This window comes from Hydra viridissima, unplaced genomic scaffold (genome assembly GCF_058129835.1).
Source record: "Hydra viridissima isolate aposymbiotic clone 2 unplaced genomic scaffold, HvirCarnegie_v1 scaffold_7, whole genome shotgun sequence".
NCBI classification, from domain to species: Eukaryota; Metazoa; Cnidaria; class Hydrozoa; order Anthoathecata; family Hydridae; genus Hydra; species Hydra viridissima.
In genome coordinates, this window is record NW_028324306.1 from 6,171,469 (window position 1) to 6,184,500 (window position 13,032).

Below are 13,032 nucleotides of genomic sequence, written 5' to 3' on the forward strand. Positions count from 1 at the left end.
ATCCGTCAACATTAAATTTGCACCACAAACAAAGGGTCTGCGTTACCAACTTCTTTAGACTTGTTGACCTTCTCGAGAGTACCGAGCTGGTCTTGCCGATTGTTATTTGCCGAAAGTCGGCAATTATACAAAATAGACAACAATACAAATGATTGTATTTTGTGCGTATCATGTAGGCTTTAAAAAAAAAATTGCTAGTTTTCACTACCACTGAAAAAGCTGTAATGAAATAACAATAGCAAATATAATGGATAATGTAAAATCACAAATTGACTTACTTGTCGATATTCCGAAGCCAGAAAGCGGAGCATCAACTGACCTTTGGTTTTTTATTAATGCTGAGCCGTTTAAATGCTATGCATTAGATACAACGAAACTTTATAAAGAGTTGTTCCATATTCTATCCAGTCTACATACTATCTTTATACTATATACTATCCTTGGTACTATCATCAGTATTCGTTTGCAGGATGCTGCTAACGAGTGGCGAATTCCTATTTAAAAAATCTCTGCTACAGTCTATGATAACGGCTCAAATATAAACCGAGCAATGAACTTTCTTGATAAATGGCCGGATCAGCGTTATTTTGCTAACACGATACAGTTAGCCATTGGAGTTGGTCTGAAGTACGTTAGCAACGCAGGAATTTCGTAACAAACAAGCAGCACTGAGATCTAAGGATGATGAAAAAACATTGGAAATCATCATAGGCTGCTCTACTCGATGAAATTCCACGTTGGACATATTAAAGCAATTAGTGAAGCTACTTAGGGTGATTGGAGCCGCGCTATCTGACCGAAATTTTACAACAAAAAGAAATGCGTCAACTCTACAAATGACGGATGAAAACTGATTGCTTGCGCAAGCCATTATACCCATTCTGAAACCATTATACTCATTCTGAAACCATTAAAGCAGGTAACAACTGTGTCATCTGGTCAGAAATATCATTCGTTGTCATTAGTTTATCCACTGTTGGCTATTGTTCTAAAAAATATTCGAGCAACAAAACCATCGCTACTGAAATAACAAAGCGATATTTTCCGGAAGGATTCAGTGTACTACCTGGACCAAGAGCATCTATATTAAATCCACGTTATAAACGTTTAAAGTTTCTTGAAGATCCTATTTGAAATGAAACATACTCCGCCATTAGAGCTGAAATGGAAGTTGTTATTATGCCAGTATTGGAAGAAAATATATTCGTAGCAGAAAAACCGATGCGAAAGCGAGCACGGGATCATTTAGAACCAGACTTAACGAAGGAGGATGTTTTTGATGAACTAGCATTACTGTGCATAGCCAAAGAAGGGTTTGGACATATGGATGAATTGGCGTTTTACCTTTCGGAAACGCCATTGGCTGTCAACGGAAATATCTTAGAGTTTTGGTGAGATAACACCAAACGTTACGCAAAGCTTTCTATTTTGGCTCGCAAGTACATGTGCATACTTAATGTAAAATAAAGTTTAGACTTAAGTGAAATTTTAAATGACATTGAATAAGACGTTTTTATTGTTTTTTATTTTTTGTAAGTATAACTTTTATAAAAAATATTGTTTTTTTAACGGGTTTCCGGGTACCCATCTGTTCGTTCAACGGGTATACGGGCAAGCATTTTTGCGATTTTTGACAGCTTTATATATGAGCCATAACATTTTATAAGGCTTGTTTTACTCGTCTTTTAAAATTTCAATCTTGGTAAAAACTCCTAGTTTAATGATGATTTTATTATCCCCAAAATACAATTGAGTATTATTGGTAATATGTGGTTCCCATCAATCAAAATCAAGTAATATTGTGAGTGCAGTACAAGGTCCTTTTAATAATTACTTTAGTGCGCAATTAAAGGTTTCTCAATAAAAATTTAACACAATTTTTTGAATTTCCTTCAAACAACCATTTTTAAATTTATTGTGTGAAAACAACTTTTGAACAATTTGAAAATTGTTCAAAAATAAAAATAATTTAAATGTTCAAAATATCTTCCTCTCACTGTAGTGTCGTGCATAAACGTGGCATTTACGTCGACGTCAACAAATAAAGACTCGTCACCCAAATATTGAAATTCTGTCATCAATCGAAAGGACTTTCTGCCGTCATTTAATCGTCCAATATTTTTTTGTTTTGTAGCTAACCTAAATTTTTGACTTTTTTTTTGTAGGCGTTTTTTTTTTTGTAGGCGTTTTTTTTAAAGCAATTCGATCATTTAATCCATAAATTCTTAGCTTTTGTAAGAGTCTTTCAAGAGTCGCAATACACATGTGCTTAGTTCGATTTGACCCAGCCTATACTGTCAGTTCTCACGCAATCAAGCGTCATTTTCGAATGCACTGTAAAAATAGTATGTCTTTTAGTGCTGTGGTCACGCGAGGTCTTTTAATACTTTTCTGATTGGTAGTTATGTATTTTTAGTTAATTTGCGCAGTTCGCATGGAGCCTCAATTTCTGTGTAGCTTCAAAAAGTAAATGATAACAAGATTTTTATAGATTTTTCAATTATAAGATTCATAAAACAACTTTTATAATGCTAAGGGAAAATCATTGTAAAAAAAAGTAAACTAGGGAAAGCAAAACAACCAAATGCCCCTTTTTTTATTAAGAATTCTTAATCCTAATTCTTTAGAACTAAGAGTTCCTATTCTTAGGAATTCTTAAAAAGAATGTGATATTTGGTGGCTTTGCTTTTTGCAGTTTTCTTTTTTATGTTTTGTTATTTTTTTTTTTTTTAATAGTGATTTTCTACTGTCCTTAATAATGTTACCAATTATCACATAAAATGATTTATTAAAACTTTTGTTCTCATATTTTTATTAATAGTGTTAATTCACATAAAAAGAAGGTGGATTGACCATTTTGAGTAGTAGTTGATGCTCCAGCTGATAGATGACTTTAAGCAATTTTAGCTTTTTATCTAAAAAACTTAATGTAACAAATGTAGCTCACAACGGAGATTCACGAAGCAATGGTTTTGAATAGCGCTGAATAATAAAGATCTTTATACGTTTTATTAAAAATAATAAAGATCTTTATACGTTTTATTAAAAATAATTAAGATCTTTATACGTTTTATTAAAAATATTTTTGTTATAGAGAAGTGTTTTTCATTCGACATCCGACTGCTAAAAACCCAAAAAATTTTTCTTCCTAAAATGTATAAAAAAATCTAAATTGCAACGATCGCGTTTTCAATGATTTTCTATTCAAATTTGGAATTTTAATAGAAATCATTGAATTTTGAAAAAGCAAAACTGTAACCTACATGTCTCGTACAAAGTGTTATTTACATAACAAGTTGCGTTTTGTTATTTAAATGACTAACCTAATATAAGTAGGTTTTGTTTTTTCATTGTTAACTTTGATTTGATGCAAAGCAGTTCTCTTTTTGTTATTAACTATATCACATCTGTAAAATATGTGATCTTTTTATTAAAATCACACATTATGCATTACACTAAATATATGTAAAACCTTATAAGTAAAATATTGCTTGAGGTAAATAAGAGGTCTTGAGGTAAATAAGAGGTCTATATGTTTAGCGTAGAATCTTTTTTTTTTCCATAAAAATTATAAGGATAGTTTGTAGGTAAATGATTTATGATCATTAACCTAAGTAGATTCTTCTTTGACATTCTGATTTTTTGTGAAACATTTTCTATACTTTTAGTTTTTTTTTGATGATAAGTCTTACTCTCCTAATCAATGACGACTTATAAAGATATGAATATGAAGATGATCATGAAGACGAGAAGATGATTACCAAAAGATTTTATTGTTCTGCTACAAAGTTTTTTTAATTGTCTTGGTTTGTACCAAATAAAATCAGAGGAGTTATAAAAAACCAGAGGAGTAATAAAAAAAGTGGTGTTAAAAGTTCCCACTTAAACAACAACAAATGTGACCAAAACAGACATCTCCAAAATAATTTCACAGATTTGTCATCAGCACATGTTGGTAATAAAGTTTTTAATGAGAAAAAACAAAAAAAACACTAGTGTTTTAACTGCTTGTAAAAAACAACTAGCAAATGAACTTATAAAGATTGACAGAAGTTTTTAAAAACAGCAGCTGATCCCCCTTTTAATATAGCTTAAAGATAAAACGTTAATTCAATTTCTATTACCTCAGCCACTAATATGCATTAATACATCATCATTACTGATGTATCTTAACGTTAAGGAAAGCCAATGAAATTCTCATTTCTCAATGATCGAGAAAAGTTCTCTAGTTGATTTTATTTCCATTCAAGCCTCCACGTTAACAAAATTTCATTCTTTGTTCATCAACCTTTGTTTTAACATTAAGTTGCCTTGACCAAGTTGACGTAAGAGTGGTCAAAAGGTCTTGTCGTAAACTGTTAAAATTTAGGATGATTATCATGATATAATTAAAGTGTTGATACGAAATATAATTTACGTTTTTCAAATCCAGACCAAGCTGTAGAAGTTAATGTTTGTTTTTTTTTTAATTGAATTGAATCTAAATTAAAATTTTTAATAACACTCTAAAATATGATGCATTCACTTTCCCAATTTTGAAAAAATTTTTAAAAAACGGCATGATTTCTATTTTAAAGGTTAGAACTTTAAAGCTCTAACGTTTAGGTAATTTTTAGTAAACAAAAAGGGGTTTTTCTAAAGCACATAAAATTTAATCAAATAATAAATTGAGCGATCGGGTTTTAGGAAAAAGAATTTTCATACTTTCAAACCAAATTCGACTTAGCACATCACACAATCAAATGTAAAAAAAAAAAAAAAAATCATTTAAATTTGAACAGCCATCTAGTAAGAAATTTTTACAGTTTGCTAGAATAAAGAATGTTTATTAAATTGGCAGTATGAAGGTAGAATGAGATGAAAGGTAAGGTTGTTTTAAAAAATTCGAATTGACGTCGATTCTTTATTGATTAAATATGAGTGATCCTCTGCGATATCCGGTGAATAATCCGAATAATTAACTTTTTTTTTGTTACACGGTAAAAATTAGAATTTTTCATTAAATAAAATTACGAGCGTAGAAAAGTAAAGTAAACTTATTTCATTTTAAATGAGTAATTAGACCGGTTACGTCGCGACTCCGGATTGCACTTCTGCAATTACTTAAAAATTTGAGTTCCAATTACTCAAATCCTACTGCTCTTAATTTATAGGCATTAAATAAAATAAGTTTTTAATGCTGATGAATAGAAAAATAATTAACTGTTATGAAACACTTTGCATAAATACGCTCGACATCAACATTCTTTAACAAACCAAAGTTGAAAGCGTAGCAACTTCTGCTCAACTGCAATAGAAAACCTAAAAAAACAAGAGAAGAAATCACCAAAAATGATCGTTATACTTACCGCCTTAATCTTTTGCTCAGGTAATTAGATTGTTATTGCAAATACAAATTGCGATAGATCTTTTCTAAATATCTCAAACTCTTAAGCTTTCTTTCTCACTGGTAACTCTTTCATCTTTCTCCGTTTTCAAAAACTTGCGACTGCTATCTTGATTTAAATGAGCCTCATGACTGCTTTACATTTTCAGGATTGAACGCTCTTCCAACTGCATCAAGTGCAGTCGATGTCACCGAAGCAGCACCTGAAAGCACCACCGAGCCCATACCAGGACCAGACGAAACGTCGCCACCCTCGATTGAATCAACGCCAGAAGCAGTTGAGACTACTAAAGGTTTGCCTTCAAGCGCACCTGCTGTGACTGAGAGCAACACAGAAGCGATTTCAAATGCCGTTGAAACTACACCGGCTGAAGAGCAATTCAGCTCAAACCCAGCTCCGTCAAAACGCGGACCTACACCCGTTGCACCCCCATGTGCGTACTTTAGTACAAACGAGTAAACCGTTGCACTTTAAGACAACGCTTTAAAACGCTCTTTTAAAAGAAACAAGCACTAAAATTGCTTATCATCTCTTTTTAGGTGCGCAAAGTCTTTGCAAAGGGAAATCCAACGGAAACTACGAGATGGCTGGCTATCCGCACGACTTCGTCCAATGCTCAAACGGAATTGCTTCTTGTCAATCCTGCTGGCCTCAAAGCTTGTTCTTCAGTCAAGTTTGCAACCAATGTTTATACAAAAAAGAAGGTAGCGAGTGGCGTTTTTTGTTGTTTACATGGCGCTTTTTAAAATCTCGAAAAAAGTTTAGTTACGTAAAAATGAAAAAAAACAAAAACAAAAAAAACAAAAAACAAAAACAGAAAAAAAAAAAAAAGGAGAAAAGAAAATGAAAAACACTCAGGGATTTGATACTGAATGAACTAGGATGATGTTTCACCAGACAAGCTTTTAAAAGATGTTCGTTTTTTATATTCTAAAAGTATGTATCTCAGTTAGTTTCATAACTTAATATTGCTTATTTCAGATTCTTGTTACACAACAAAGTCGTGGAAGCCACAATCAACTTACCCATGTCCAGACGTCTGCCCCAGTAAAGGGCCGGACTTTTCTGGGAACATAGCCGACAAGGTTTCAAACGGTGGTGCAGGAAATCCGTACCACTACATTGGTTGCTGGAAAGGCGTTACTCAAGGATGCGTTGTGTGCCCGGCAGGTTTGAAGTTTAACGAACAATTGAACGCGTGCTTGTTTGACGGGACCGAAGCTAACTAATATCTGCAACAGTTGTTTTTCATAGTGATTTGAGTTTCATAGAACATTTTAGCATAGAAATTTCCAAATTATTTAATGTTTTGTAAAAACAAAACCAAACGCTTATTCGCATTTTAAACGATGATTTTTTTGAAAATCATTTTCTAAGTTTTATATTTTTGGATAAATAAAAACTGCATCCTGATGAAATGTGCTTTTTTCTTTGATGATTAAATGTACAGCGCTTGTTCACTTCACTGCAAACCTTTTTTAAACTCCGTTGGAGTTGATGAAATAATGAGAGTGTTTAAATAGTGGCGTATTATAAAATTTGATCTATGATTAGGAATTTTGTGATACCTAAACTTGAATTAATAAAAATAACAAACTGTAGGCATAGTAATAGATTGCCATGTCTAAAGCATTGGAATTTAAGTTGCTTAAGAGTTTGTTCCGACTCTTTCGTACTTCCCCCTCCTCATTTTTTAAATATTTTTTTTTTAGGTTATGCAAGTTTATTGTTTAAAACTAAGGATATTGGTTTCCTTTTTTTGCACGGACCAATGTAGTTTTCGGACAAAAACTCATAAAGTTTGTATATCAAAAGCAATTTGAATATTAACTTTTTTATTCGTAAGTAAATAAAATGAACTGAAATTTTAAAATTTTTTTAATTTTAGATTTAATTTACTTTAGCATCTCTAAACCTCCCTTTCTGTTTTAAATCACCCCTCCTTTCTTTATCTTCCCCTTCTGTTTTAAATCACCCTTCCTTTCTTTATCCTCCCCTACTCCCTTAAACCTCCAATCTTCTCTTATTTAATTTCACAACTCATCTCTATAGACAGCAATCCCAGCTAGGACACATATGTTGGGCCGACGTCGGACTAACGTCGGAAGCGTTGACCAATTTTATTAACTTAGCGCTGAAGTTGAACCAACGTCGAAATACGGCAATTTTTAAATGTGTACAGTGTGATACCGGGTTTAGCGTTAAAAAAGTTTTAGTTCACGTTTTTAAAAGCTGTTGAGGCGCAACTTTTTATTAGAGTAATTTTATTGCTTTGAATTTCATGATTTTACAATAATTTCGTAGTAATTGAGTATTGAGTAATTTCGAATTTAATAACAAATCATTAAAAAAAACATACAAACATGCTAATTTTTATATCTATTAAGATGCAGTTTTTAATTTTTCTTTAAAACAAGAGTTTATTTAAATTATGTTTATAATGTCATTATGTATAATTATAATGTTTATAATGTTAATGTCATTATATATAAATTATAATGTTTTTAGTTTATAATGACATTATAAACTACCACATACATTAATAATGTACTGTACATACTCATAAATTAATCGTATCATGCATTAGTTTTAAAAATCATGTTGTTTGTATCAATAAAATTGTCATAATGTTATTGATACAAACTGTAGGATTTTTAAAACTGATGTATGATACAATCAACTACAATGTAGTTAATTGTATCATCCCTCAGTTTTATCTAGTGAATTTATCTAGTTAAACAATATCTAATAATGTATGTACCACATACAGTACTAATGCATGTAGTACACACATTATAAATAATAGTGTATGTAGTACATAAACATAATGTATGTAGCACATACAAAGCATAATACTGTCTATACTATTTAGACAACTACTGCATGTCAAACACTGTATGATACAGTCTGTATCATAAAATATGATACAGTCAGTATCATATAGTATGATATATACAAGTAAAGAGTTATTTATTACTAAAGACTTAAGTAGTTAATAACTATGCAGTCTAAATAGTTATTAACCACTTAAGTCTTTAGTAGTTCATTACTTGGTAATACTTAATAAGTATTATCAATTAAGTGTTGCATTTTATTATATGCGTTTGTGGTATTCTACGAAATGAATGCAATGCCAACAAATGTACTGATTAGTATTTTTTAAATCTCATTTTTTTGCCATGTTTATGCAGGTAGATTGAAAAAATTATTTTATTATGTTTTATATGCATTTTATTTGTATAAACTAAATATTTTTTGCATGTGTTTGTCATTAACTATTTTTTTACTTCAAATATAGATTTTTATTTTGATATAGATTATTTATTGAATATAAAAATATGTAAATTATGTTAATGTTATCTACAAACACAAATATATATAACCTATTACCTATAATTTTAGCAGTAGTTATGTCTAAAGCTCATCAAATGAAAGATGCAAGTTCAAATGTTTATATAAAGTTGTATAATGAGGAGCATTCAAAAGTTTAAGTTGCTCTCAAGCAAAATCAATATGAAAGATTTGTAAGAATGCTAAGCAGTTAGAAAGAACATTATTATGTTTGAATATGTGTATAATTTGTACAAATATTTTGATATAATTATAATTATTGTTACAACAAATTTTGATTTTTCTCGGTGTTACAAAGTTAAAGATGCTTCTTTGATCAGTATTAATGTTAAATATTTATTTATAAGTAAATCCATGTGTTTAGCAAAGATAACATATTTTTTGTAGATGGTTTTGTTTTACAAAGATGTTAGTAAATGCATGTGTTTTACAAAGATAAGATATTAGTAGTAAATATATGTCTACCTCATTTCTGTATTATAATTCTTATCTGCATTATAATTGTATGTTGTTAAAATGTCCTAAAGTTATAATATATTATATAACTTCTTGTTTCTGTATAGTTTTTGTATTGTATGTTTTTATTATTTATTGTTTCATTACTATTTATTGACATTTATAATTATTTACTCAATGAAGGTTTTGTTTAAATTGTTCTTTTTTTTCAGTTTGTTCAAAGGGGCGTTTATTTTTTAATTCATTTGGCAGCTGTTAAAGAGGAAGAAGGTAACAATTTTTTGGGAGTGTATTAATTATATATATTTGTGGCATTTTAATGATAATTGGAATTCTTTTGGTATTTTTATAGTAGAGTTTTGAAACTTGTTGTCTCTAATTATTGCAGTGAAATACTGATACTATTATTCGAAAATTTTCTGTATAGACCATGACTTGAAAAAATGAATGCAGTATCAACAAATGAACCTATTATTTTTTAACCATTTTTGTGCAGGTAATATATAAAAAAAATTATTATGGTTTTATTTATGTGCATTTTACACTCACACAAATATATATAACATAATACTTATAATTTTAACAGTAGTTATGGCAATGCCTAAAGCTCATCAAATGAAAGATACAAAATCAGAGATTATCAAAGTAAAGATTATCAAAGACTATCAAATTGTATAAGGAGGAGCATTCGAACCTTGTAGTTGCTCTCAAGTGAAGATGCAAGATTGGTTAGGATGCCAAGCAGTTAGAAAGAACATTACTATGTTTAGACATGTGTATAATTTATACGATTATTTTAACTTAATTATAATGATTATTATAACAAATTTTGATTTTCTCTGTGTAATTATTAAATTAAAGTTGGTTCATTAATCAGCATCAATGTTTACTTTAGTCTCTTAGCGCCAAATTTTATTTTAGCTTATTTGGACATTTTAATAAACATTACAAAGAAATAGTTGCGTTTTATTTAAATTAATAGTTGCACTTTATTTAAAGAAATAGCTGTTTCCTCTAAAGAAATAGTTCCACCTTAGTTAAAGAAATAGTTTATTAATTAAAGAATTAGTTTTAATTTGTTTGCAAAATCTTTTCTATTGATTCAGAAGGTATGCACATCTTTTGAATCAAAAGCAATGATTTTGCAAACAAGTTAAAACTATTAATAGTAATATTTAACGTAGTTTTTTGATAATTATTATTATTAAAATATTAAGTTGGGCCAACGTCAGAATGCGACGCTCGCCCAACGTCGGATTTCGACGTTGGGCCAACGTTAGCCCAACGGTTGGTTTGGACGTCGCGCTGACTACCAAATCGACGTTAAGCCAACGTCGGTTACCGACCATCGGTCAACCAATTTTCCGACGTCGGCCCGACGTTGGCCCGACGTATGCGTGCTTGCTAGGACATTTGTAGATAAAATTATGGTAGTTGTATCAAAATTAACAAACTATCTTATTTTTGTTAAACAATTGCTGCAATTGAAATTGTAATACTGAATTATGAATTTAATAGATGTTGGGTGATAAAAAAAATTAAAAAATATTTTTAAAGTATTAGCAATAGGTTGGACAAAATAATACTATATTACAAATAACTTATTTTGTTAACAACAAAAATTAATATTTAACTTCATAATTAATATTTAACTACATTTAACTACCTACCCCTAGTTTTTCATTACAGCTTTGCACCGATTCGGCATGGAATTAATCAGATTTTAACGTTTTAAAGGAATGTTTTTCCAAGTATTCTGGACAACATTCCATAACTCTTGTTGATTTTTGATTATTCATTATTAACAACTTCTTTTACATTCGTCCTAAATATTTCAATCAGATCGAAGATCAAGTGACTGCGCAGGCTAATTCATAACCACAATCATATTCATTAAATCTAATATTTCACTCTGCGACTGTTGGGTCATTATCCTGCAAATAAATTTGCTCTCAATCCACAAAATAATATGCCATTTTGAAGTAGGCTAATCTACATGTATTTTCGCAAACCGCAATCTTGCTTCTACATGCCTTTTTTCATAAGGGTAAGTTCTCTTGGACTTGTTTCGCCTATATTTTTCTGTTTTAAACCATTTTTCATTATTATAGGAGAGCAACTTAAAGTCTCATGAATAAAATGCATATGTTTTTCCTTCTTGTTTTAATTTGATGATTTTTTTTTTTTTCTATACCACAATGCTTTGTATAACATACAATTTCTATTTATAAAATGAATTAAATTATTTTATATATTTCATTTACTCTAAAGTTAATTTTTCTTTTAGTTAACGTTATTAAAAACGAATAAAGAAACAGGTAATATAAATAGATTAATAAGAAACAATAAATTGGCTATTTTAACCAATAAATTTAAATATGTGCTAATGTAAAGTTTCGGAATTTCCTTTGAGTAATTTTAACAGCATTACCAATCTTTTTACTCCATTTTATTATTCAAGGTTTGTATTACTGTTATACCTAAGTTTACTAATTTATAAAAAAGTTTAGTACCGCCATCTCGATATTATTGAAAATCATCGATGTAGCAATTACTGTGTGTTCAGGAAGTTTGTATGAGGGAAATTCTTTGATGATATTGGTCTAGTTTTTTGATGATAAAGCTCTCAAAACAAAAGATTCTTTTAGAACTTTTTTTTTTTTTTTATTAATTAGAGTAAAAGTGTCTCTATTTATTGACACCTTTTTTGTGGATAGGCAACACTTTTTTGTGGATAGGCAACACTTTCCTCTTTTCAATTGATAATCAATTGTTTACCGATTTTTCACATTTGAATAAAAATATCTATTAAGTGGAAACGAATCGTTTTATTTTTGATTTATATATTCAATACGACTTCCGTTTTCACTTAAAATGATAATGATTTATATCTATTTAAAGTTTGATACCAAAAAGATTTTCATGAAATAATAAATGATTTTTGTAATAATGCCGCATTTTGTAATATCTGCCTCATCTCTATGTTAAAAGATAAAAATACGAGAAGTATTTATCTCGCAATTTTATACCAATATTACAAGGAGGTGGAGGCTCGGCTGGAATATGAGGATGTATTCTTCACAAAGATCCAGGTCTAAGTAAACCGAAAGAATCAGTCAATAAAGCTGTAAAGATATTTACTAAAGGAGTAAAAATTGGATAAGTTAGCATGATGGCGCCCCAACTCAGGCAGCCCATTCCATTCAAGACTGGTTTAGTATGAAAGGTTACAAAGTTATTCCTTGTTGTGCTCGGACTTCTAATTTAAATTCTATAAAGTATGCATGGAGCTGAATTGATGGAAAACTTGCCAAATGTAAGATGAGAATCTTAAGCAATAGTTATAAGATTTGGAAGGAATTTCGAAAGGATTATTGCACGAGATTGATTTAATCCATGACTTGTTGAATCAAAAAATGCATAAAACAAAAAGATTGTTTAAAATATCAATTTTTATAAAGCCTTTTTTTAATTCAACTCGTTTAGTTTTAATTTCCACCTTTTGTAACTATCAGTTTTTGTATCTTGCTCTTGTGTGTGTGTATATATATATTTCCCCTCGCATAAACACACTAAGCTCAAGCAACTTGAACCTTCCATGGTCTCCTTCTACTCCAATTTTTTTAATGGCCATGTTTCAATGGAATAAAATTGCTAAATATAATTTATTTTTCACTCTTGGCTTCATTTAAAATCAGTCTATCGCTAAGTTCTATTGAGCAAAAACTTAAAATCTTATTATTGTTCAGATTTTGAACGTGATTGGTCAAAATCTTCATTAAAGTCATAGCACAATGTGCCATGATTTTAATAATAATGATTTTAATGAATTTAAAGT

General features: G+C 29.9%; 1 protein-coding gene and 1 long non-coding RNA gene across 3 annotated transcripts in view; both read left to right on the forward strand.

Moving 5' to 3' along the window:
* The first annotated feature begins 5,255 nt into the window (after nt 1-5,255).
* The window catches only part of LOC145184698 (uncharacterized), a 37,963-nt gene continuing 30,186 nt past the window's right edge, over nt 5,256-13,032 (forward strand). The window contains exons 1-4 of the mRNA XM_090094283.1: nt 5,256-5,368; nt 5,536-5,820; nt 5,927-6,091; nt 6,369-6,607. Of these exons, the coding sequence (XP_089950409.1) occupies nt 5,332-5,368; nt 5,536-5,820; nt 5,927-6,091; nt 6,369-6,607 (726 nt within the window). The 5' untranslated portion in view covers nt 5,256-5,331. The remainder of the gene's footprint in view (nt 5,369-5,535; nt 5,821-5,926; nt 6,092-6,368; nt 6,608-13,032) is intronic.
* On the forward strand, nt 7,917-9,973 carry LOC149885863 (uncharacterized). 2 transcript variants are annotated; one of them, XR_016454016.1, is made up of 4 exons: nt 7,917-8,911; nt 9,407-9,464; nt 9,622-9,690; nt 9,781-9,973. It is a non-coding gene; the product is annotated as an uncharacterized LOC149885863 (long non-coding RNA). The 2 variants fall into 2 exon arrangements; XR_016454015.1 differs by having other exon boundaries at nt 7,917-9,464.